The sequence below is a fragment of the Zalophus californianus genome, chromosome 14 (assembly GCF_009762305.2).
Source record: "Zalophus californianus isolate mZalCal1 chromosome 14, mZalCal1.pri.v2, whole genome shotgun sequence".
In the NCBI taxonomy this organism is placed as follows: domain Eukaryota; kingdom Metazoa; phylum Chordata; class Mammalia; order Carnivora; family Otariidae; genus Zalophus; species Zalophus californianus.
The window spans coordinates 66,638,279-66,665,163 of record NC_045608.1 but is presented as its reverse complement, the minus strand read 5'-3'; the positions used below and the strand labels follow the sequence as shown (position 1 = coordinate 66,665,163).

The 26,885-nt window shown below is 53.2% G+C and overlaps 1 protein-coding gene across 4 annotated transcripts in view; it reads right to left on the bottom strand.

The window, feature by feature from the left end:
- Positions 1-26,885, bottom strand: part of RNF165 (ring finger protein 165) — a 126,009-nt gene that overhangs the window by 13,180 nt on the left and 85,944 nt on the right. For 3 of the 4 annotated variants that reach the window (XM_027577136.1, XM_027577133.1, XM_027577135.1), the window contains exon 2: positions 1,484-1,799. In XM_027577136.1, the coding sequence (XP_027432937.1) occupies positions 1,484-1,659 (176 nt within the window). In that variant the 5' untranslated portion in view covers positions 1,660-1,799. Of the gene's footprint in view, positions 1-1,483; positions 1,800-10,591; positions 10,840-26,885 lie in introns of those variants that run through there. The other variant, XM_027577134.1, reaches the window with a different exon arrangement.

Here is a 26,885-nt window from a genome sequence, read left to right as displayed (position 1 = left end):
CCTCTCCCTCGGTGTGTCCTGTCGGCGGCCACTGGTCCCACCCAGACTCCCTTGCCTCCTCTGCTCCTTCTACTTTTTCCCTCTGAATTTCCTGGGCTGTCTCCAGGGCACATAGATGTGCCTCCTGTAGGCTTTCCCACACCGGTGGACCCCTCTGGTCCCACCACACCCTTCTCTGTCCATCCTTCTCTACACTCTTCCCAGCTTTCACGGCCCCGGTCAAAGCCACCTACCGCCTACAGGAAAGCCTCCCTGCACACTGCAGCCATGTGACCTGTCCTCCCTCTGACCTGCTACAACATTCACCTCTGCCCCAGGCACCCCAACCCCTATTTTCATAACAGTGCTAGGATGTTTCGTGCTTTTCTAATCTCATTCTCTCACAGGTGAATGGTGAAGTTCTCTAGAAACTACATGTGATTCTGCAACAGATTGAAGGCAGAAGCAGACATGAGAACACAGCTGTCTTCTATTAAGCCAGGCATTAAGAATTTGCAATTATGTAAAAACAAAAAGCCCTTCTTCTCACTACATGTATATATACCTTCTTTTCAAAAAAGATATAATTGGTGTTAACATATAAGTTTGTTCTTGTATTTTTAAATGAATTAATAAATATGGTTTAAATTTCTCAGTTTTTTAAAATTTTTTTTAAAGATTTTATTTATTTTTTACCAGAGAGAGAGACAGCGAGAGAGGGAACACAAGCAGGGAGAGTGGGAGAGGGAGAAGCAGGCTTCCCGCCGAACAGGGAGCCTGATGTGGGACTCGATCCCAGGACCCTGGGATCATGACCTAAGCCGAAGGCAGACGCTTAACGACTGAGCCACCCAGGCGCCCTAAATTTCTCAGTTTTAATTTCCAACATGGCAAGTATCAATAGTCATAACCCACATAAACAGAAGCTTGTGTAATCCTCAGTAATTTTGAAGAGTGTGAAGGGTCCTAAGGCAAAAATGTTTGAGAACCACTGATGTAATCAAACTCTCTTTAACAGTTGAGGCTCAGAGAGGTGAAGTGACTTGTCCAGTATTATCTAATTTTACTCTCCATTTGTTTCATAGCTGGTCCCCACAACCAGACCATGGGCTTTCTGGCGGCGGGGCCGAAGCAGCTGTGTCCTTTGGTGTCCCTTAGGGAACTAGGTGTTAGAATCAGGTGATCATGAAGCTCCAGGGGACATGAGGGATCCCATCTCCCCCACCGAGCAGAAGACCACCATGAGCACTATAAACCACCAGTCACCTGGGCCTTGTCCCTGCAGCTGGGTGATGTGACAATGACACACACTGGCTACCGAGGGAACCCGTGTCGGGTCCAGGTGGCGTTCACTGCCTGAAACGAATGCCTCTAACTGGAGCAAAAGCTGCCTCCCGCACGGAACCCCACGTAGTGACTGCCCACCGGGCCGGCGGGGCGGTGGCAGCTGGGAGCCAGGTGTCCTGCCGAGGCCCCGCCCCGGCCCCGCCCCGGCCCCGCCCACCTCGGGTGCGAGACGAGCCTGCGGTGCTGGGCTTCCAGGAGCTGCTGCTGCAGGAGGTATTGCTGGTGCAGGGCCTGAGGTAGGAAGGAGGGACCGGTGACGTCCTGGAACTGCAGGGTGGGCAGCGGAGTCAGCGACTGGTGCAGGGTGCCGCTGTGCTGGTGGGCCGGGGCCATGTGGGCGCTGAGGCCCGGCTGCGACTGCACGGGGTGCGCCAGGGGGAAGTCGGGCGCCAGCTGCTGCGGCTGCGGAGGGCCCAGGTGGAAGTGGCGGCAGGAGGTAGCGTGAGGATGCTGAGACCTTTGAAAAGGGGCACCTGGAGAGGCAAGGACAGAGAAGACTCCATGAGGACCCGCCCTGCGCCCCTCCCCTGCCGAGGGGACGCCCTGCAGCTGGTGCCGCTGGCCGTCTTCCTTGGAACGCAGCGATGTCATTGCTTTGGGGTCCACGTGGTCATCCTCACCACTGCCAGGTAGAAGCTCTGGGCTGTGTGTGCTGGCGCGGGGAGGGGGTGGGGAGTGTTCCGGGCGGTGAACAGAGAAGCCAGCATCCTTTAAAAAAACCAACACACTTGTTAGAGGAGTTGTAAGCCTCCTCCCATGCAACTTCATGGGCCCGACAGCCTGTTTTAGTAGATGGCACCTAGAGAAAAGGCAGTCCAGCCTCCCCGAGGACCCAGCCCATAGGGAGCCCTAATTTCTAGAGACAAAACAACCCGACATTGTTTTCCATTCAGTTTTGTGAAAAAGACTAATTCAAAAAAGTCATTTTTATTTAAATAAAAATTAAATAATTTGTTACAATGTTATAATTAATTTAAAAGCAACCACTTCCAGGAATAAGCTGGGTTCAGGGTACGTTTAATCTAGTCTCCTCAACTTTTCTAAGTAAAATTGACCCTGACGACAGGAAAGCCTTTACAAATTCTCCATGAGTAATGATCCAGCTCTCGCCAGGGGGGGTCCTTTACTAAGTAAGGCGACAGGACTTGGCAAACTTCAGAAACTTGGCAAACGTCAGAAATGTTTACAGGGACTTCCTGCTACATGTGGCAGGTTCAACACATATCTGCTCCTCCAACCCCCACTGAAATGAGAGCAAAGGAATAAAGAGAAGATAAGTAGATAAGGACAGAGAGAACAGTAGAAGTGACACGTGCAGGCAACAGATGTCAACAGATTTTTGGAAGATGGAAAGCAGATGGAGGAATTAGCAGAAATGAGAAACCGGAAATCCAGCGCCAGCGAAGGGGTGGCCAACGAGAAGTGGACAGATCTTGTCACCCGTGCTGGAAAGGTCAGGAATTGGAGGTGCTGGCTGCTTTGGAAGGCAAGAGAGAGGGCACCGATCACAAGTCCGTATGAGGACCAATTCTGCCTGGAGCTTCTCCCCTTTCCCATGGAGGCACTGACCACCTACCCCTCCCTCATCCTGACATTTTGCATGGAAACTGGGCCAGACAGGCTCCAATAGAGGAGGGCAGGTGTGCAGCACCATGCTCAAGCAAGGGGCACCACCTTCTGACACTTGGTTCTGAAAGCACTGTCACCCAGCATGCTGGAAACTGGTCCCGGAAAGAGCCCTTACAGAAACTTCTAGTTGGGAGTCCCCAGTAAAATGGTTGGATCCCCAACTGGCCGCTCCGTAATGAAGCCCATAAATTTAAAAGTACACACACACACACACACACACACACTCACACACAGTTTCTGGGCAGTTTTTAGTGACCTACTCTTCACTATGAACAGATAGCCCAAGGGTAACCAGTCTTAGAGGAAGATTACAGGGTGAAAACAGAAAGAATGTATCAAATGTTAAAAATGAGAAAAGAAAAGGAACTCCAAGGAACAGAAGTAATGCAAGGACCAGGAAAAAATAAACTTCAAAACACTATAATTAATATCTTCCGAGAAAGATGGATTTGTTTCATGGATCCATGAAACAAGAAGATTTTTTTAAAAGGAGCTAAGAGAAAACAAGAGAGAGAGCTCTTGGAAATTAAAAACAGGAGGGTCAGAAGATAAAGCTGGGGAACTTTCCCAGGAAGCAGAACGAGAAAACCAAGAAACAATAAGTAAGAGAAAAACAGATATAAACATAGAAGGGTGGGTCGGGAGGTTCCATACACATAACTAGTGAGAGAGAAAGGGTGGAGGAAACAGTGGGGAGGAGATTATGAAAAACATTGCAAAAAGTATTTCCCAGAACTGACGGTCTGAGTTTCTCGATAGAAAAGTCTCCCTGAGTGCCCCGCAAAATAGATGGGAGAAGAACCCCACACTGAAGCACCTGTGAGATGTCCAAATTGTAGGAGCAAAGATGATTCTAACACCTTCCAGAGAGAAAGCAAACAGGGGCCACACAAAGGGTCAGGAGAGCAAAATAACATGAGATTTTTCAAGAGCAACGTTGGAAGCGTGAAAATAGGAGAGCAACTGCCTTCAGGATACTGAGGGGGAGAAAAGATCTCAATCTAGGACTCTATGCCCAGCCGAACTATTGACTGCTCAAGTGTGAGGATAAAATAAAGACATCTTCAAGCATGCAGAGTCTCAAAAACATCAACCTTCTCGGCACCCTTTCTCAGACACAAACCAAGAAAGAGGAGCAAAAAATAGGGGTAGCACCTGAGAGAGATGGGCTCCCCCAAGCTGGGCAGGGGCTCCAGCCACTATGTCAGAGGGGAGCAGGAGGGCAGGGGCTCTGAGAGGGTATCTTGGAGGCAGGGATGGAAATGATAGGGTTACCAAGAGATTTAGCCACATAAACATAGTATTTGAAGGAATTTTGCAATTTGATAGAGAAATTTGGTAAGAACTTGTACAAATGTCATAAAAAGCAAGGTAGCCAAAAAATAAGATAAAATAAGCAGTTATTACCTCCAAGAAAAGAAACAGTTGTGCAAGAAAGTGCAATTGTCATGCACTACTTGGTTCAGCAGTGAACAAGATTTACATATGAGTAATAAAATATTAATAAACTGTATTAGAACAGGACATTTCTCTCTTAATAAGGAGAAAATATATAATGTCAAAATTGAAAAATCAACAAATAGCATTATAAGAATTTTATTTAGAAATTTACTTAGTAATTTATGTATTTCAGGAAGTAAATACCCGAAGAAGAGTGGCGTGTGTTGAGCTTTGGGCTATAGGGGAGGGCACGGGGCAGACACATTACTACATGTATCTTATATACTGGTGCCTTTCAACTTTGTAAATGACGTGCATGTCATTGATAGATTTTTAAAAGTATTTACAAACCCAAATGAAAATAAAAAGAATTTCTGACTGCCCTCAAATGAGCCAGAAAAGAATTTCCTAGAAGGGCAATTTCTACCAACATTCTGGATAAGTAGGGCCTCTCTGCCTGTTGCATTCTGGCTTTGCTGAATCCCAGAGCTGTGGCCTACGCAAGCTGGCGCTAGACTCCCCCTTCTCCCTCACTCCGCCACCTGTTGCCTCACCCGACCATCAAAAGAGAAGGCCAAGGTGACAGAAGGACAGGGGCAAGAAGAGGGAAGGACAGCTGTTGAGAGATAAGGAAAAGAAGAGAGGATGCCTGGGTGGCGCAGTCGGTTAAGCGTCCGACTCTTGTTTTCGGCTCAAGTCATGAGATCGAGCCCCGAGTCTCTCGGGCTCCCCGCTCAGCATGGAGTCTGCTGGTCCCTCTCCCTCTGCTCCTCTCCCTGCTCACCCTCTCGTAAATCAATCAATCAACCAATCAATAAAATCTCAAAAGAAGTGAAAGACAGTCATGACTATGGAGAAAGGGAATTGCACAAAAAGAGTATATTGTAAAGACTCTAATCCAGCCTTGTCCCCAAAAAAATGATAAGGTGAGCCACTGTGTGGAACTTAAAATTTTCTGGTAGCTATCCTTCGAAGAAGTAAAAAGACACATTTGAACTTAATTTTAAAACTATATATTACATAGGTCGATATATCCAAAGTGTTAATATTTCAACATGTACTTGAGAGAAAAAAAATGAGATATTTTACATTGTGTTTTATTGTGTAGGGACTCTTCAGAATCCAGTGTAGATTTTGCACTTAACAATGCATCTCAATTCCGACTAGCCCCACCTTCCAAGAGCTCAACTGCCCCCTGCGGTTAGTGCCTTCCCCATCGGAGAGTGCAGCTGTAAAGGAAGCAAGCCAAGTCTGTACACAGAACAAAGCGTTTTAGCCAAGTTTCCTAACCGGTCTGTCTTCCAGTGGGGAGCTCCCCATGGCTTACAAGTGAGGTGCACACCCTTTAGCCTGATAGGAAGCTCCATCTTCCTGATCCCCGCTAACTCCACCAAGCTTGCCCCCCGCCATCCACGTTGGTCAACTCAACATTCCAGACACACCACACACATTCCCACTGAGGGGCCTTTGCTCACACCTCACCGGCTGCCTTCCCTGTCTTTAAAGGTCATCTCTCCACTCTTCCAAAAATGCCTCCCCTGCCCACCAGCCTCCTCTGAGTTCCTGGAGAATGCCCTGTCTGTACCACTCATTTGGCACCTGGCAGGGGCTACCTTGATCCGTGTCTTCACACTCACCACCCCCAGCTGGCTGAGCTTCGTGTCTTACTGTTTCTGGGTCCCCACGCACCTCTTTGGGAGCTGGCGTTCAGTGAAGAGCTGCTGACTGACTGTGGGGGGGTCTGAGGGAGACTTGTTGCACAGAGACAGGTTGATGGCAGACTGGTTTGAAATCCAGAGGGAACGAGAATGGCAGGAAGGACCCGGGTGAACTCCGGGTTTGAAAGCTGCGGATTGGCCGGAGACCAGTCAGGCGGGGCTGGCCAGCATCCTGCCACCAGGGCGCCCACCCTGTGAGGGGAGCCTTTGGGCTTCTGGGACGGCCCATTAGGAAGAAGGCCGACTGACTGTCCCAGCCCAGAGAGGCTGCGCTCCCCTGCCATTTGGACCCTCCGGTCGGTGCACTGGGAGATGAGAGCAGGCACCCTCTCTCAGGATGGGCAGCAAGAGAAAGGGGAACCCAAGTGTCTATTTGTCCCCTATTTGGGGCAGTTTCTACCCGCAAAGACCCTTTGACTTCCCATTCTGGGACTCTGGGTCCCTCTCCCCGTCATCTCCATCCCCAGAGGATTCTCAGTCTCAGCGTCCCTGCTCAGAAGGGAATTGAAGCCAGGAGACAGCCAGTCAGGGACCCTGGGCTCTCCTCAATCCTCTGGCCTTAGGGTCTGTGAAAATAGCAGAAATAGCTATTCTATCTGGTCTCTAAGACCAGAGCAGGAAAGTTCTCAGCATAGAATATTGGGGCGCATGACAAGCCAGTGATCAGTGACGTCTGAACAGCACTTACATCCCAAAATGCCCCCATCAATAGACAACCCACAATTTTTCCCATTAGAGTTACTCCCTTGGGTTAAAAAATAATCTCCAGATGTCCCTGATTACACTATCCATTTATCATACTTCCTCAGGGATGAAATGCCATCGATTGCAAGCTTCGTCATGAGCTAAATAACATTTTGAGGGAGTGAAGGGAACGAAGGAGTGCCCAGAAACAAGAAACCCATCAAGTATAGGACACAAATTAGTTTGGGAAATGGAAGAAAAACATGTGCGTCTTTGAATTCAGAAACTCAGTGCTCACAGCACGGCAGGGGAGCTGGCTGGGAGCAGCAGGGGCCAGGGGCGGGCGCGGGGCGGGGCAGGGCTGCGGAGGGAGGCCCGGGTCTAGCCCTGCACAGCGGGGGCAGGGGACGCAGACGAGGGGCCCGCCGGATGCCCACCTGGCCCACACGGGACACAGCAGGTGCTCCACCAGTGCCTGGGGACCGGGGACTGATTTGTGCCTCGTGGGCAGGGAGCCTGAATAGGCTGGGAGCTGGAGAGTGGGTGGATCAGAAGACAGAAACCATACCACCCCACAGGGGAGGGGAAGCTAAGAAGCTGGGGACTCTGGGGCTAATGGCTGTGCGCCAGGTGCGTGGGGATAACAGTGACAGATTTCCCGAGTCTCTGAAAGGTTCATTGACACGCATCTGGTGAAGGACAGAGCAGAGATTTAAACTGAGGTCTTTCCCGAAAGCAGGCTGTTGATGGGAAGGAGGGGCCGGAGCCCAGGGAACTAGGAGGCTTGATAAAGCAGGGGTGGCAGCGAGGGGGCCTCCTGAGGAGGAGGGTGGCGCAGAAATGGGGCCAGTATGCCCAGAGGACCCCCGGGGCCGGCCTGTGGTTTCTGGCCAGGGGACGGAGTCAAGGGGGCCTGGGGAGCCTCAGGGCTGGGCCTGGGCGGCAGCAGAGGGAAGCCAGGCCAACAGGTCAGTGTGCCCGGGACGGTGACTGAGACAGCAAAGCCATGAGGCCTAACAGAGGCTTTCAGAGCAGGCAGCCTCCTGAGCTGCAGGAATATTCTAGCTGTATTCTCATCTGCACCAACAAGGTCACCCTGAAGTAAAGGTGCTTTCGTCCCCAAGACTCCGGGGCCCAGAGGCACCACCTTCAAGCCCTCAGATGAAAAGGGAAGGGGTCCTGGCATCTCTTCAGCCTGGGCTGCTGCCCATGCAGGTGGCCCCTGGTGACCGTCACCTTCCGCTGGTGGGTGGCTCGGGCATAAGGACTACCCACAGTCCCTGTTGCAGAGCCTACCAGCTGGCCAGGGCCAAAGCTCCCTTGCTCCTCCCTGGGTCCCATAGCGATGGGACCCTGGGAGGGGAGGGCAGGACCCAAACCCTCCAGATCTCCAGGGACAACCGGCCTGGTGTGTCCCATCCTCCCCAGGCCAGTTCTCAGGGTGTCAGGTTCCTGCTGAACCTCGGCTCATTGACCCAGCGTCACCCTCCCTCAGAGCTGGGGGCAGAACAGGCAGAGGGGAGGGGAGGGGAGGGGAGGAGGCCCGAAGAGTCAGAAGGGAGGGGGTGCCCCGGAGACTCCCTCCCAAGGGCCCCAGGACGGTGTGGGGAGACAGAGGATGGGAAACAGCTAGAAGTCTGGTCCCTGCTGAGCCCTTTCCCAGAAGCTAGGGCTGGGGTCAGAGTTTACTCCTTTGTGAAAAGCTGCTCTCAAGCAGCAGAGAAAACCAGTCTTTTAAAAGCAGATTACTGTCCACAAGAGGCCAGTGAGGAAGGCCTCTGCTACCAAAGAGGCTTTCAAAGCCAGGCAAAGTTGTCTGGCGTCAGGGCCCTGTCCTAGAGGCCAGGGTGCCTCCCCCTGCAGTCAGGCTGGGACAGGACGTGGGACTTCTCTGGGCCTTAGTCTCCTAGACTTGTGACCCACAGTGATGACACCTGATCCTATACACCTGCTAAAAAGTCTCGGCTGTCTGAGGCCATGAACATCTTCCCGCCAGGCCTCTCATCTTGCTCACTGGGAAGCCAAGTAGAAAGGCCTGGAAGGTGTTTCTGAACAGACTGCTGTGCTGCCCCCAGGGGCCCAGAGCTGGAAGCCCAGCCCCCTGTCTCCTGCCCCAGCCCCTGCTGAGATCTGTGTGATGCCCAGCATCTGAAGTGGGCTAAACACAGCGAGAAGCAGAGCAGACCGGTGCTGACCTTCAAAACCCACCTTCCGAAGGGCTGCCACATTATCCTAACGCCCAATTCTGAGCGTTCCTTGCCCAGATTCCCCTCCTGGCCTCTCTCTCTCTCTCTCTGCCCTGTGTGACCTTCCCTCTCACCTCTCCTGGACCCCCAGGGCCTTGCCTGCCTCCAGCCCTTGACAGCCATTCTCTGCCCCAGCGCTGCTCCCTCTCTACCCATACTGTCATGCCCTGTGCAGCCTGGACTCCCCAGGGCAGATGCCCGTCCCCCTCGGAGCGCTCCAGGGCCTTCCCAGCCACAGGGGACGCCCCTCCCCATTTCACTGTGGCATTCACTTCTTATATTGGACATTTCATTCGGGGGCAAATTTTATCTCCAAAAATAAGCTGTGACGTGAGTGCTTTGGGGGTAAATACGATGCAGTAGATATCCTTTGTTCTTAGAAGGGACTTAGGAATCTTCTGGGAGGGGGAGGGGATGAGAAAAATGAAAGGGAGAGGAAAAGAGAAAGGAGAAGGAGGAGGAAGACAGGGAAGAAAGGGGGAAGGAAGGAAGGAAAAGGAGGAAAGACCCTCATGATCTCAGAAAAGGTAAAGATTACATTATCACCTATAAGGAAATAGAGTTCTTCATGGAATCATTGAATATTCAAGCTAAATGATACTCAGAGAGTGGATAGCCCTGTTGAACAGAGGAGAACCCCGAGGAGGGAAATGTGGGGTGGCCCGTCCAGGGCCTCCCGGTTAGTGACGGCTGAGCTGGGGACTAGGGCTCGGGGCTCATCCCCCAGCTCTGCCAGCGCCGGGGCCCCACGTGCCCATGCGTGTCCCCACATGGTACTCCCAGAGAGGAACCCACCTGTCCAGGTGGAAATGACGTGCCATGGCCCTGGTGTTCCCACCTCCCCTGCCTCACCCCCCTCCGTCTCCCCAAATGCTCCCAGGACAAAGCGTGTTCCTGCCTAAGGAGGTAGCCATGATATGACAAGGGCCCAGCTGCCATTCCCCTGGAGGGTGGGACAGGCTGAGGAATAACCATGCGGACTGAGATTCCTTCGGCACAGTCCAGTCTCCTTGGGCAGCAGCCTCAGGCCTGCCCGCTGGCCTAAGAAAAGGCCAAGGGCTTGTCCCAGGTTCCTAGCCCATTGGGCGCTTCCATAGCAGGGCAAATCTACGGGGCCCTGGGAAGTCTTATGCCTCACAGGGTTTGACTCATGAAAAGGATGAATGAGACCCCTCGGTACAGGCACCAATTCGGGGCACCTCGTATGAACATGCACGTGGGTAAACTGGACTCCGAGGATGAGGCCAAGGTGGTCAGGGCCCTTGGGCGGTCTGATACGAAGAAGAGCTGACGCGTCTGGGCGGGAGCCGGGAAGAGGACCCTCTGGGGCAGGTAATAGCTGCCCGCAAAGGGATGAAGCTCTTTCTGGCCGATTTGGGTCAACACAAGGAAGACGTCTCTTAGAATGTCACTATGTTCCCCAGAGTTCTGCCCACGCAGAGGCCCCCGAACGGCCCGGCAGTGGAGTGTGGACACTGGGGCAGGGCCTGGCCGGGAGCCCCTGCAGGACCCCTTCCGGGGGCCCACCATGAGAGGATGCGAACTCACTGTCTCGTCTCCCCATGCCAGACTGGTCTTCGGGGGCCCGGAAAGGCCAGGCCAGGCGCTGGGGGAAGGCAGGATGGAGCACAGTGGCAAGGAGAGGGCAAGCCTGGGTCCTCAGCCCCCAAGCTTGGAGACCTGAGCCTGGGTGCAGGGGAGAAGTGAGCCACAAGTCAGACTCCCTGTTCTATTCCATGGAGCCCCCCAAGGGTCTCCTGTTTCCCCTGCTGATTCCATTTCCTGCATTGGCTGAGCCTCCCAATGGCCCACACTGACTTCTCCAGCCCGGGCCACATCAGAGTTCCGTGTGACAAGAAATGCATCCTTTGTGACCCAGTCATGTGCAGGACACAACACTTGGGGAGGTGATACAGGAAAGATGTGGGGTGGGGGGGGTAAGTTATGGGGAGTCTTGAATCGCAAGACCAGGAGTCCGGGGTGTACTTCATGAGCTGAGTACTCGATGGCAGACCAGACAAACCAGAGATGGAGAAGAGGGAAAGTGGGCCATCTGCCCAGAACCCAGCTTCCTCCACTGCTCTTCCCACTCCTTCATCTCCTCCAGGTAAATCGGTTTAACCTCTTCTGCTCCAGTCTGATCAACCCCACGAAAGACCTTATTCCCCAGCGTGGCTCCTGGGGCTGCCAGACATCTCCTTTCCTCCCTCTCCATAGTTTGGTTCCTGGACCAACAAAGCCTAGAAAGGAAGTGATATGCCCAAAGGGGATATGCCCAGAACAGCAATGTGAATGCTCCCCGGCGCCAGTCTTTGATCTCTAATGAAAAGCTCAGCTTCTTCCCAGGAACTGAATTCCAGGCTCTCAAACCACTGCTGGGAGGGGAATTTCCATCCTAAGAAAGCCTACTTGCCCCGACCTGAGACAATTAAATTGCATACTTCTAGCAAGTTGCAAAAGGCCAGTGTTTCCCTCCAGTCGCCCTCTGGGACCGGAATTAGGGCCAGGGAGCCTAGGAGGGTGTGGCCACCTGGGGACCGTCTGCAATTGCAGACAAAAATGTCTATGGGGAATGGGACCGTCTTCCAGGCATCAGCTATCCCAGAAGATATCTTTTCGCCATCCAACACCAAAGAGGCCTATAAAAACATTCCCAGAGGGCCCCCGGGTGGCTCAGTCAGTTAAGCATCTGCCTTCGGCTCAGGTCATGATTCCAGGGTCCTAGGATCAAGCCCCACATCGGGCTCCCTGCTCAGCGGGGAATCTGCTTCTCCCCTGCCCCCCCACTCATGCTTTCTCTCTCTCTCTCTCTCAAATAAATAAAATCTTTTAAAAAACAAAACAAAAACATTCCCAGCACACTCATAAAAGGGCATTTTGTGGAGGGCGTCTATGGTCAGGAGACCTCACTACATGAGGGCAAGACCTGGGTCTATCTCATTCACCTATATTCCCAGGACCTGGCACAGATCCTAATACATAGTAAGAACTTGAATGAATGAATGAATGAATGAATGAATGAATGAATGAATGAATGAATGAATGAAAATGAACAATGGAACATGTAGGAAGAAGCATCTTGCTAACAGCCTTGGCAGTGTGCGGAACAACTGCCCCCGCCCCGTGCATTCGCCCCGGTGGGCTTGGGAGCCAGGAACGAAGGGAGCCTAAGTATAAGGCAAAAGGACTAACCTGGGGAACATCGCAGTTAGAAAGACTCTGTCAGAGTCTTTCAGTGAATAACGGGGCCCGGTGTCAAGTTCAGCAGGGATGGGGGTGGCCGAGCATGTGAGGGAGTCGCTATGAATCACAACCAACTCACTCAGGGGAAGCGGCCGCAGACCCAGACCAGAAGCCCTCCTCTCGCCTTCCTGGCCGGGGAAGGAGGGTCCGCACTGTTGATGGCACTGGTTAGCTTTTGTAAGCCACGTGCTGCGACTCCTAGGTCATGAGTTCAAGTACTCTGCGCACAGTCTTGACAGTCCAGTAAATTAAAAACAAAAAACAAAAAACAGCAACCAAACCCCAACGACTTTCAAGAAGTGCAAGGACGCTACCTGGACCCGGTCACCTTAGCCCTGCATGGTGCCCAGCGGGCAGACCAAGTTCAGCGAGCTGCTGTGATGGACACTTCCTCCTGAGGTTCTCAGAGCACAGGTTCCACCTACACAGAGGTGAACACCGGCCCTGTGAGCACCCGGGACAGGGCTGCAGGTAACACCATTCCCCACCAGGACATTTCTGTCTGTTCTGACGCCAAGTCCTCCCCCACACTCCTCCTCAGAAGAGTGTAGAGGAGTTCAGACCGGGCCTTGCTCAGAAGCAGGTGTGTTTTGGCAGGATCACATTATGAAGTTTTACTGGTGGGGTTTCGGAGAGAAGCCAGTGAGCCCAGGCACTGGGGGAGTCCGTGGCCTCCCCAAGCCCCTGAAATCAAATCGCATCAGTGGGTGGGCATCTGCTTGCTTTCAGAGGGAGCCAGACGCACTTAAGTTCGATTCCCAGCCATTACTGCTCACGGGCACTTCGGCCAGCACCCTGGGGCGAGGGGTGTGGGAGAGACGGAGACAGAGACAAAGGAGGGAGGCCCGGAGGACCTCGGTTGAACTAGCTGAGAGAGGGAGAGCTGGGAGGACCGGTGGGAGATACCACGAGGGAAGAGGGAGGGGGAGGAGGGAGAAGACGCCCGGGAGGAGCAGAGCTACAGGGGTCTCACAACTGGCAGATCCCACAGGCCTCACCAGCAGCAAAGGCCCATCTCAGGTCACCTCCAGTGACTCTGTCTGCCCCTCGGCTGCCACTGGCTTGGCCTATAATAGCACCAGCCTCCCTCCACCGGACGGGCCTTCCCCAGGCGGGCCCAGGCCAGCTGTGCGCTCAGCTCATCGCTTGGCATCCTGTATACTTATTTTAGGCCCCTGTCCCTTCCATCAGGTCACCCCAGCTGGCCTAAGACCCGCCCAGGCCCAGACTATGCCCACTTTCATGGAGGGGGTCCCCACACAAGCCCTCAGCTCTGGCCTTCAGGTCCGCAGAATGAGCGTGTAGTGCCTCTGCCCACCTGGCGGGCTGAACGCTGAGACCCCGCCGGGGCAAGCGCCTCGCAGAGGCTGGACGCTGCCCGCCCTCCACTGGGCCTGGCCCGGGGCTGGGTACAGGGAACACCCCTCCTCCCAAGTCCCCTCGCTCCCCAGCCAGCCGCAAGCATGGTCTACAGTAAGATGGCAGGCAGGGGAGCGTGCCCAGGGCACCCAGCACTGGGCCACCCGAGGGCTCCCTGCCCACAGAGGCACCACCCCTGGCCTCCTACTCCCGGGGTGAACCCAGGAACGACGAAGTGATTCATGGCCCAGTAATAGCATTCCCACCGGAGCGAAAAATTCCCGGGAGGGAGGCACTGCCTTGGGTTAAGCGTGGCTCACACTCCTTACACTCCTGCAACACATTAAGTCCCTGATGTTCAGCGGGGATGGCCGTGCAGAGTATTCCGTCGGTCCAGAGAGGTGGGAAAAGCATGGAGGTGTTGAATGAGGTAGCCACGCTGGGAGAGAAAGTCTGTCTTTATCCCCTTCACAGCTCTGCCCGGCAGCCCTGAGGATGAAGGCAGCCAGCCGGTGGTAGCCCTTTGCTGGGCCTGAAACTCTGGCCACATACTTGCATTTGATTCCAAACTTGACTTATTCATTCACCCGGTATTGACTGCGTGCCTCTTAGGAGCCAGGCACTGTTCCGGGTGCTAGGGATGCAGCCATGAAAGGAAATCTTTGTCCTCACAAGACGGTGCTCTCATTCTGTATTATCCCGTGTGCTCACCACATGGGACGGTTCCGCATGTGAGACGTGGCTGGTCTAAACTGATATAGGCTGCCAGTGTAAACATGCACCAGACTTCGAAGACTTAGTACAAACAAAATAATGTAAAAACAAAAAAAAACCACTAACAACTTTTGAATTAATTATATGTTGAAAAGATACATTTTGGATATTTTGGAGTAGATCATGTATATTATTAAAACAAATTTCACCGGTTTCTTTTTACTTTTTTAATGTGGCTGCTAGAAAAATTAAATTATATATGTGTCTTACATTATATTTCTGTTGGACAGTGTTGGTCTACACACGAAGTAGATATATAAGAAAATACGTCCTTCAGTGATGATGCTGGTAAGATCCATGGAGAAAACTGAAGCAGGGAAGGAGGATGAGTGGGGGGAATGTTTCGATTTTAGACAGGACGGCCAGGAGGGCCTTTGGTGAGAAGGCGATGTTTTTGTCAAGAGCTAAAGAGGGGCCAAGGATTCAGCATGAAGATACCAGGAGAAGAGCTTTCCACGCAGACGGGTCTGCAGTGCAAAGGCCCTGTGGAGAGAGAAGCCTGGCATTTTGAGGACCGTCTGGAGGCCAGTGTGGGTGGAGCAGAGGGAGGTAGGGGAGAGTGGTAAGAGCTTAGGTGAGCTAGATATCGGGAACAGATCGTGCAGGCCCTCGTTGGCCATTATAAGATGCCAAGTGGCCTCGTTGCAGGCCTCGTTGGCCATTATAAGATGCCATTATAAGGGGCCAAGTGAGATTAGGAGCCAAAGGGGGTGTCTGAGCAGAGAAGTGAGAAGATTTGGTTTACTCTGGCAGCTGTGTTGAGAACAGGCTATAGGGATAAACGGGAAGAAGCAGGAACCAAGAAAGAGATGAAGGTTTCTTGGACCTGGGTGAGAATGGTGCAGAGGGAGGAAGGGGTGGTCGGATTCAAAATATATGTCAAGGGTAGAGATAACTAGATTTGCTGAGGGATTAGACGTGGAATGTGAGACCGAGGACAAAGAGGACTCCAAATCTTCAGTCCGGAGCAACAAAGACTGTAGGCTGACAGTTCAAAACAGTAGCCAGGTGATTTGTAGCTCCTCCCATCAAGAGGCAGCCTCTACTTCTCCATCCTTGATTCTGTGCCTGGCCATGTGACTGGCTTTGGCCAGTAGAATGTAGTGAAAGTGACATCATGCCAGTTCTGAGGCTGGGCTCTAAGAGACTTGCCCGTTCCCACTCTCCTGGACCCTTGCTTCTCCCACATAAACAAGCCCAGGCTAACCCACTGGAGGATGAGACACTTGTGAATCTGGGAAAACTCTCCTAGCCGAGGCCATCCTATACCAGTCTGTCTCAGCTGACTGTGGATATGTCACTGAGCCCAGACAAGACCGGAGGTCCCAGCTGAGCTCAACCCAAATTATCAACCCACTGAATTGTGAGCTGAACAAACGGTGGTTGTTCTGAAACCGTGCTTTAGAGTAGTTGTCATATAGAAAAAAGCTAGCTGATACCGATGATGTTGCCATTTATTGATGTGGGAACTCAATTTTGAGTGATGCTCTGTTTTGAGTGATGCTCTGTTTTGAATGTGAGTCTGGATGTTTAGAGAGCAAAATCCTCATCCCTCCCCGAAACACCTAGAGCCCCTCCGAGAGGCCTGGATGGTATGCAGGTGCACACTGAACATTTACTGGGTGGAGAGATAGACGGACGGACGAATGGATGCATGGATGGATGGATGGGTGACTTATTATTTGGCCAGGTCGCTGCATCACCCTTTTCCCCTGCCAAAGCCAAAAGAGCTTTCAGTGGCTCTCCTCTCTGCCTCCAGAGGCTGCGGTTGAACCTGATTTCCTCGTGCTTTCATCAGCAACAGCAGCAGAGAGCTGAACCCCGCAGGGCCATGTGCTTCCTTGAGAATGTGAAGCACTGATTTTTTAGCCTGCTTTTTGACCTCCCACACCCAGCCTGTTCCCAGATGTGCTGGCAAAGAGACAAATCCATTGTTTTGTGTTTTTCCTGCTCTCCACCCCCATGACATGTTAATTAGCAGGGAAAATGCCAACAGCAAAGTCAAAAAGGCTGAGGGACAGTCCCCAGCCCTGAGTAGCCAGCTGGTGCAGCCCTGGCTTATCCTGACTCTTCCGTCCGAGGTTGGCGTCCACCTCCAGGGCTTCGGGCACCGTTTTCTGCCTCCCTGCTTGTCTTACCCGCACCCCAGGTGCTCGAGATTCCCTCCGGAACTCCATTTCAGTGCCTCGGTGATGCCGACAGTAACATCGGTACATTGCGTCACCTCTTAGAAAGCATTTCCCAAATTCAGCCCCCCAGCCACCCAGCACAGTGAACTGTGGAGACTGGTCCCGTTTTAGAGATGAAGAAACTGAGGCTCAGAGGGTCAGAGAGCCTTACCAACATCCCTTGGCCCAGGGCTGGGGATTGGGAGTCTAGTTTTCTCTTGCCGAGCCTCTCTTACTTTCATTGTCCGCACCACCAAAATATGGGGCCGAGAACATTGACAAGGGGGACTCCATAAGCAAATCACTGGTAAGGTTACCATTTTAGGTCTCTCGTGGGCATTAAGTGATGTCAGTTAAACTCTGGCCAAAGTCTTCCAGGCCCAGGGAAGGGGACACTTTGAAAAGACGTAGGGCTCTCCCAGGCCCTGAAACTGCCCCCTGCCCCCATGTCCTGGGCTTCAGGTAACACCTGAAGCTGGGGGTGTCTGTGAGCCACGAAAGCTCCCCATCCATAATGTTGTGACGGCACAGAGTGAGGAGGTTTACTGGGTGCAAAGTGGCCCCCAACGAACCTAATATGTCTTCTCCCATGACCCTTCCCAGCTGCCATTGCACCCCTCCCTCTCCACTAAGGCAAGGGAAGCCATGAGGAGCACGGGGTTCTACATGCTGCATTTGCCCTTCGGGAGTCTGAGGGGTGTGTGTGTGTGTGTGTGTGTGTGAGAGTGTGTGTGTGTGAGCGTGCACACACATAGAGGGCAGCTGTGGCCTTGATCCACAGCCTGCTCCCTGGCCCGCTGCAGTTAGGCCTGCCTGTTGGCCATGGCTACACATAGCCCTGCTTTGCCAGGTTGATCATTTTTTGGTTAAATATCTGCTCTGTACCCAACACGAGAAGGGGGAGTGGGGTATTTTCCTGCAAGGAAGCAGTGGGGTACCTCTTCCCTGGGACCCAGGTGAGTTGCATTCAAGTTCAGTCTTACTCTCGGGATGGCCTTAGGCAAGTAGCCTGCCCTCTCTGAATTCCAGCTTCCCAACCTGTAAGACGCATAAGGAGGCTGCCATCTCGGTGTCCAGGCTGGTCACGGGTTCAGAGGAGACGTGCTGGGGTAAAGTACTTTAAAAAGGGTACAACGACTCACACCAGGGAGGCCTGGTAGGAAGGGTATTGGAACAAACACTCACAGAAGAGCCTGAGGGTCCTGCAGTAACGTCAGGTAAAGTCTGCGGTTATAATGTCTGCGCGGCAGACGATTTCTGGAAGGGCACATGTGCTCTAACAACAGTGGTTCCCTTGCAGAGGGCAAGGGAAGGAGGGGGATGTGGTTTTCTCTGTCTCTATACATCTTTTCCTACCGTGCGTATTTTATACGCACGGTAGGAAACTGCGCACAGTTTCCTACTGTGCGTATAAAGTACGCAAAGTAGCTTTTAAAAACAATAATAAAGGTGAAGTACAGCAAAATGGGCAAGCTGGTCAGTCTCTGGTGTTGTCCTGCCCCCCTTTCTGTCCTCCCACTTCTTCACCCCCGTTCCCAGGGCGGCCCACAGTGTCTCCCACTCTTCTCCCCCAGTTTCAGCTTTCGCCCTCTCCCCAGTTTAATGATAAGCCAACAGGGGCACAAGGAAAGTAAACAACGGGTCATCACGTTACCCCAGGTGTCAGGGCTAACACAAGGTGCACTGGGGTTCCGTCCCACAGGACCAGGGAGGTCCTCTGACCCCACTCAGAACCTACAACCCAGAACTGCTGAGAAAGCCAACGGAAGGCCGTCCTCCCGTGGTGTTGAGCTCAGGCACCATGGGCCAGGCTGCAGCAGACAGACTTTGGGGTGGAGAGGGCCTTCCCAGGGCCCCTTAGATGTCACCACATGGTCTGCTTCTAGATAACGCTGGGCTTGAGTGATGTTGCTTCATAAACAGTGCTGCTTTGGGTGTGACCTTGAGAATCGGTGCCCTTGGAAAGGGTCGGGACAGCCCACCTTATTCGAATTCCACTCTCTGAGAAGAGGTCCTGGCAGGGTCCCCAGCTTGCAATGTTTGAACCAAACACTTTTGAAAACTGAGTCCAAGACCTGTCACCCGAAGCGACAAACTTTTACAGAGGGCCGCTTAGCCTGGCCACCCTGCCCACTGCCCCCACCCCCCACCCCCAGCTAAGGCAGGAAGATGCTTGGGACACCTCCAGCCCCTGAGAGCGCTGTGCTCTTTGAAGCCAAAGTCTCACTCTTTCCTGAACATCCAAGGCCTCAGGAATTCTGGCGGGGCATGGAGGACCCTTGTCAGGGAGACAGGAAGGATTTGCCAGTGACCTTGAGCCGTCTCCTCTTCGGGCCTCTGTGTCTCAGCTATAACTGGGCACAGCGGTACCTGCCCTGCAGGTGTGACCTCTAGAGGCATTCACTCCATGATGGCTGAAGGAGCAACTCCACATCCAGCACAGCTCCTCCCTGAGGTGGCCTTGTCCTTCTCCAAGAGTGGGGGGCTGTCGGGACCACCAGCAATTCCCTTCCTGTCTTCCCTGTGTCCCCTGGCAGGGGAGCATTTCACTGCCAACCCATGGCTGGAGCTGCTAGGGGGTGGGGGGGTGGGGGGGTGTTAGGGAGCAGACGTGCGGCAAGTGGGAAGAATCAGACAAAGGAGGGGGCCTCCGCAGCGCCATGACTGAGAGGCTGGCCTCCCTGGAGCCGTCTCCACCACCATGGGCTGTGCGCAGTATGGGGCTCAGCTCCCAGAGGCACGTTTGACGGGAGGGCGCCTGCTCTCTGCTCTTGCCCTGCTGTCTTCAGAGCCTGACAGGCAGCTGTGAGCTGCTACCAAGAGTCAAAGACGGTGGCAGACAGCAGACCGGCAGGGACATGTTTGCCCACTGGCCTAGTGGTGAGCCTCCAGGGCTGCCAGGCAACCAAGAGACCAGGGCTGTTGGCCTGCCTCCGACCAGCTGGGCAGTCAGCCCAAACCAGGATACGTCCTGTCCACCCCGTGGCCCCTGGAGTCTACCCGTTTCCCACACCAGGACATGTGGTTGTGGCAGGATCCCATATGAGATGTGATTTGCAGGACGAGGGTGGGGAGACTTAAACTTTGGTTAAACTTGGGGTGGGGGGAGGTGGGGAGTGATGCTTTGATTCCCAAGCCTCGAGATGAGCCATTCTCTCCCGCTGAGCTTGAGATGTGCACTTGGGGAAGAGAGGACGTTTAAAAATAGCATGGCTGGCTTGGATACCTCTGCTCCCTGCCTGTGCAGGTCCAATGCAATTACTCTGCTAACAAGAGGCTTTTAGCCCAGGGAGCTTGGCATCTCTGATGCCCCTCCAGGGGGCTGGACGCCATGGTCCCCCAGCCCCTCCTCTTCCCAGTGGGCAACCAAGAGAAAGGGACCAAGGGGATGTGAAGATTACAGACACATAGGGCTCAGCCCCCGGCCATATTTCAGGCATGTCCAGCTACTCGGCTGAATGACACCCCCTTTTATTTTTTTTAATGAAGTGTCTATCACATACCATATTATGATTAGTTTCAGGTTTAGTACAACATCTACAATATGAAACGATCACCATGTTAAGGGTAGTTACCATCTGTCACCATACAAAGTTAGTAAGATATTGTTACCTATATTCCCTAAGCTGTGCTTTTCATCCCTGTGACTGACTGACTTTTCACTGGAAGTTTGCACCTCTTAATCTCCTTCACCTATTTCGCTCATCCCCCCAACCCCCATCCCCTCTGCAAACACCAGTTGTTCTCTGTTTTTCTAAGTCTGTTTCTTTTTGTTTTGTTTTGTCTGTTTACTTGGTTGGCTCTCCAGATTCCCCTGGTAAGTGAAATAATAATGGTATGATTTGCCTGGCTCTGTCTGACTTATGTCACTTAGCATAATACTCTCAAGGTCCATCCATGCTGTCACGAACGGGCAGGATTTCATTCTTGTTCACATTGGGTGAACAGCCCAAACACCTGACCCGTGCCTGAGATTCCATCAGTACAGCCTCAGCCCTTTGGAATGTGAAGACTTTTTCAAGAGTCCCCCACTAAGAGCCAAGTGAGCCTCCCTGGGATGGGTGGTCCATCACAGTCGAGGACACATATGGAATGCCAACTCCATGAGGCAGGACCTCCACTGCCTGGCTCAGTGCCGGCACACAGTAGGCACTTCACAAACATGTGTTGAGATGAACGGATCAGTAGTAAAGGGGTATCGGCAAGAGAGTGCAAATGGCTCCATGCAACTCCCTCTCAACGGCCAGGATGAGAAAGAATCTGATCCTGAAGCACGTGGCCTCTTAATGATAGCCAGATGGCCTTATGTCACCACCAAAGGCCAAGGGTAGAGGCCCTGAGGAAGTATTGTCTCTTTCCCTTCTCTAGCCAATGCCCCTGTAGTTCTCAACTTTCAGCAAACTGGCCCAACCCAGAGCAACTTGCCAGTGACCCTGTTACCCAGCAAACGCTAGGCCTGAAGCTCTCGCTTGCGAGCCTCACCCCACCTGCTCCGTGGAGCAGTCCTCTCTTATCTACTCTACTGCCCTCCCTTAAAATCACCCGATGCTCAGGGAACAAAAACTAAGAGAGCTGTCACTGGGAGTGAGGAGGGGTCTGTAGGATGCAATTTGCCCGTCTTGTCTAAGACACTCGTCACTTTGCATCCCGTCCTTTGTCACAAGAGGCCTTGTCTAAGCAACTCTTCCGCTGGGTGGAGGCAGGGTCTTGGTCATCTGTCACCCATGCACAGCCAGCACCTGGGACACACTGGTGCTGGGGAGACGTTTGTTTAAAGAGTGAGTGTGTGTGTGTATGAGAGAGAGAGAGAGAGAGAGAAGGGCCCTGTAAATGTTACATAGACACACGTGCGGGACGCAGGGATGACTTGCTGACCACTTGCATCAGCCTGGACAATCGAGGAAATGATGCATAAAAGTGAGCTCACCAAGCGCTATGCCAACGACAAGAACGGAAGGGACAAGAGGCACCCCCCCCCCACTTGCTCGTTGTGTTTACACTTCCTTTGTGACAGATTTGCGTTTGTTGGAGAGGTCCCTCCCCCTCAGCTATGGGATGGCTGTTGGTGATAGCTTGGAGTATTTCCGGGCATGGCTCCAGGTCACAACCGAGGTCTCCGCCCCACCAGCACCTTCCTGTGGGGAAATTACCTTTAAGTATCGGGAGCCTTGGTAAGCTAAGAATGATGATCCCTCACCGAAGACCTAGACAGTGAGTTTGCTCTTCAGCCCCGCAGCCCAAGGGTTCTGACCTGCCCCAGGACACACACAGCTGGCTGGTCTTCTTCTCCTCCTCCCTTCCTGTGGGAAGCAAGGTGTGTGTTCGCAGAAGTTGGGATGATGACCGTTGCAGGCACATCACTAGTGAGACACTGAACACCTGGGACTCTCTCATTCTCTCTCTCTCTCTCTCTCTCCCCTCTCCTCTCTTTCTGAAATCGGGGTGGGAAGTAGAAAACAAGTGCAAAGAGAGGAGCTTGAAAAGAAGCCAAGCCCAGCTGAGCATTCGCTGCCTTAAGAACCGGGAGCAGCAGCAGAGCAGGACTCCGGATCATGAAGCCTCAGACGAGATAGGTATATTGAGAGATCGTCAAGAAATCCCACCCCGCACCCCAGCCACGTGCGTAAGATAGCAGGGCCCACACTCGGCAGTGGGATTATAACTGGTGCAGCCACTGTGGAGGGGGAATCTGGGGATGGCCGCGCAAGTTACAAATGCACAGCCCCTGTCCCGGGTAGCGCCACCTGGCATCCCACGGCTAAGTGTGGACAAGTCCATAGAGACAGATGTACAAACTGTGCTCAGCAGCTTGTCAGTGCGCAAGACCGAGAACCGCCAAGTGTCCATGGAGAGTGGCACATGGACTCAACGAATATTGTGCAGTCACGAGAAAGAATGAACATGATCTCCTGAATGCCTTGCAGCGAAGAAAGCAGTGAACCTGAAAGGTCTCTGAATCCTCTCTCTTATAAATGGGAGGCTAAGACCAAGAGAGAAGAATGAGAGGCAGAAAGCTGCCGCCCCGCCACTCAAAGGCACCTGACCCCCATTGCAGCGGGGGGGTCTCTCCAGTGCACCTCAACTTCCACCCTGGTCAGGTGTGGCCAGCAGCCCACGGCCCTTCCGCCTCCCCACCCCGGGACTTAACAACCCAGAGCCAGACAGTTCTTTCCCTATCAAATCCACACCCCAGAGCGTCATTGCTTTAGTGCATTTCCTCCTGCGCTGTCCTTGGTCACACTGAGGAGGAGTGTGTCACCACCCTCATTTGCACACAGATGTGCCTCAGACCTCAAAGCATCCTTCCATCCCCTTCCTTCACTCCACAGAAGATCACGCCAGTCAAACAGGACTTGCGCGTCCTAGATCACACGGTGGCCGCTCCCCTGGACACCATCCTGCTGTGGTCCAGGTCTCTCATATCACGGTGTCTCCTTTCCCCCCACCCCCATAAGTGGAAAATAAATTTGCAGGCTTTCTTTCCTTTGGGGGCAGTAAGGATATCAACATTCCTTTTCTCAGTCTTGAAGGTGTGCAGTACCTTCAGTACGGATACGTATAAGGCACCCACTGTGCGCTCAGCACTGTTCGATGCTTCACGCCTGTTAACCCATGCGATCCTCAGGACCCCATGGCCTGGCTGCTCCTATGACTTCCTCTTAATCAATGAGAAGACCAAGGCACAGTGAGGGCCAGTAACTAGCCCAAGGACAAACATGAAGGAGGACATGGCCCTGCGGGCAGGTAGGCAGTGACTAGGGAACTGAGCCTTGAAAGAGAACCCACAACTTGCAAAAAGGCCCGTGCAATGACTCACAAAACAGATAAACGGCACAGCGCAGACTAGCTAAGTCAAATGCTTTGACACCAGCTCCTTCACACCCATATGTTCCAAGATAAGACCACAGACAAACTGATCTGACAGCAATTCTGAACAGACTCGCGCCTTCTAAAGATACGACTTCTGACTGTTCCAGCAACCCGCTCGTTTACAAACTCTGATCAAGACCGTGCAGGGATTCATCCCAGCCCCCGAACTCCACAGGTGCCCCTTCTTTAACGCCCCCTTTGGAGGTGCCCCACAGTGTCCCAGGATGCGTGCCCTCCCTTGCTGCAGCGGGCTGGCACGCTAACTGGGTTTGGCTACGGGTGTGTTCCTGGTGGTCTTCGCTCATGGGCTTTAATGGGATAGACCTGGGATTTGAATCTAGGAAGTCTGGCTCTGTGTGCTGAATGTTTCACCTCTCTAGACGTTCCGCTGCCTCCAGGCTGTCATTATAGATGCTGGGAACCAAGTGGAAGCCGGTCAGATCAGCCTGAGACCAGCTCTGGTGGCGCAGGTGGATGGTAGGCCAAGAGACAGCCAGGCAAGTGCTACTCCTTGGCAGATTTCCCCCTTCCACTTCCTCAGTGGCCCTTCACTGCTCCTTGAAGCTGACCTGAGATTCCTCCTGCTCAACTTCCACTAAATCAGCAACCTCCATCACAGTGCCTGGTTTAGCTACTCCTTCCAAGACAGATGTCACCCTTCACATCTGACTCCGGCCCCCCTTCTCTCCCTCCCCCACCCCGCCTGCTTCACTGAGCTACTTCCAGACCTCCATACATACTGGAGCTTTCCTGCCTCCAACCATCTCCCCAGGATGTTTCCCCAATCTAAAATATAGCCCCCTTCCCCAATGTCCATCTTCAAAGACTTCAGCGTTCAGCCACCAACCCACCTCCCCCAGGAAGGCTTCTCTGATGCCCTTGCCAGATCTTTGCCTCCCTGGATTGCTGAAGGTGCTGTACATTGCCGTCCTTCTCAATAGGCAAGGTTCCTCCAAGCAGCCTTGTGACATTTGTGATGATGTAATGCCTGTGATGTCACCCAACTTTTCACCAGGGTAGCTCTCACCACCCTACCTAGAGCATATGTGCCTTCCAAGCAGGAGTTCCCTGACATGCCTCAGGCAGCATGTCCAGCGCCAGCCCCCAGCCAGTGCTCCCCTGCCCTTAATTTTAAAAATCCAGCTATGATTAGCAGTTGTGATTCATTTTTTTTCCCATGCAAGCCACTGCTGGAGCCACAGGTCTGGAAACAGCCTCTGCATTACAGGGGATTAACCTTCAACTTCAAAACAAAATCAAAAGACAAAAAAACAAACTAAACAAGACCTCATTGGCCTAGGGAGAAAATCTAGAAGGAAGGACACCAACAGGTTACCATGGTCTTGTTGGGTGATGGGATTAGGAATGATGTTTTCCAAATTTCTTGTTACAGGATTTTGTAATGCGGGAAGAAATAAAGCCACAGACTAATAATAAAGATAATATGTACCAAAGAGAGAAAGCACATGTGAGCAAGCAAGACAGAGCTAATCCCCAGGCCAGCCAGCAGTGGTGATGCTCGGTGTGTGTGTGGGGGGGGGGGGGAGGTGATCAGGAGGGTCAGGAGACAGGCTCAGAGGGGAAACCTGCTACCACCCCTGCCTGGGGGGTCTGAGGTGGATGCCCAGGCCAGAGCTGGTCTCCCACCCTGTGGGGTGAAGGCCTCACGCTCCCTGGAAAGGGAGGCCCTAGCCCTCGTTCCCTGATCCCAGTACTTCAAATAGATCTCAAACACAGGGGAATACAAGGCAGATCAAAGGAAGCCCAACTGTATGCGGTAGGATGCAATTTATAGTCCTCATTTCCCCCAAGAGCTGGTAGAGGCGAGGGCAAGAGTCAGGTTTGAGAGGGTTTTAGATAACTCTTAAATAAGAGCTCCATAAATAGTGATTTTTAAAGGGAAACTAGGCTGTTCGGGGACAGAAGGAGGGTGACACCAGCCCTGTCCCTGGGTGTCCCTGTCAGTCCCAGGATTCTGGGCGAGATGGGGGAGTGCCTGGAGCTGCCTGACAACTGCCCTCACTGCCCACTCGCAGGTGCCAGCTGGGCCCTGCCCCAGGGACAGCAGCTCCAGGGGACAGGGGCGGGGGGGCCCCACAGCCCAGCATCTGGACTCAGTGCTGTGGGTAGGCTCTGTGCCCAACCTTCGAAACAGGACCACCTCTGACCCCTCCGAGGATCAGACGTGTCACCCGGGCACGGAGAGCTCCCCTTGCCCCAGCTGCTGGTGTTCTAGTCCCTAACCTGCCACCACCGGGCAGGGTGACCCTGGGCAGGGCAGGTTCTCATCCGCACAACGAGACAAATGAGAAGCTCCCTATGAATTCTTGGAGTTTCTACACTTTGTTCCCCTCCAGGGACACTCTGGTGCCCTGTTTCCTGGGGGCCTGGAACCAGGGACAGAAGGGTGACAATCCTCGAGAGGTTCTGCTCCAGCCCCAGCCAGCGCCCACCAGCTCGATGGTGATGGGGAGCAGGGAGCCACCCCAAGTGCGGGCCACCTGAGAGTGGAGCTGTTCCTCTGCCTTGGGCACCCAGTCCCCAGAGGGCGGCCCGGCTCTCAGGAGGCTGTGAAGGCCTGGCTCTGCAGCAGGAGCCATTTCTGAGTGGGAGGGAGCAAGAAAGGCTACACGTGTGTGTGAGGCTGTGTGCCTGAGTGAGTGTGCGAATGTGTACGAGTGTGGGCGTGGGAGTGAGCATGTGTGGATGAGGGGAGCGTGTGAATGGGTTGCATGAGAGTTGGGGAGGTGAGGGTGTATACCACGTGTGCGAGTGTGTACTAGTGTGTGGATGTGTATATGAGGGGAGTGTGTGCATGGATGAGTATGGGAAGGTATAGACATGCATATGTCAGTGTGCAAATATATACAGGCGTATGAGTGTGTATGGAGGGAGTGTGGATGTGTAAGGGGACTATGCATGTGGATGTGGACGCGTGGGTAAGGGATACACAAGGTGTAGCTGTGTTCTAGCGTGTGAGTGAGTGTGTTCAAGAGGAGTGTGTGTTGGGTGAGTGTATAAAGATGCACACATGGGTGTGTATGTGAGTGTGTGGATATGTGTGTGAGTATGTGGGTAAGTGTGTGAGGGTGTGCACGTGTGGGGGGTGAGTGTGTATGTACACGTGTGTGAGTGGACAAGTGCAGGGGACTGTGGGATGTGTGTGGGTGTGTGAGGGCACACACATATGCACAAATCCCAGCGGAATCTCACTGGGTGGGAGAAAGGGCATGTTGGTTCTGCAGGGAGGTTTGTTTCGGGGAAGGTCTAGAAAACCCACTACCCTCCTGGAGGTAACCCCAAATCTCTGCAGCCAGTGTCAGACCCTAAGTCGCCAGCCAGGGCGCCCCACTGAACTGCTGACGCTGCCCAGCCCAAGCAAAGTGATCCCCCTCCCACCTGCTCCTCCACCTGTCTCACCCCTTGGG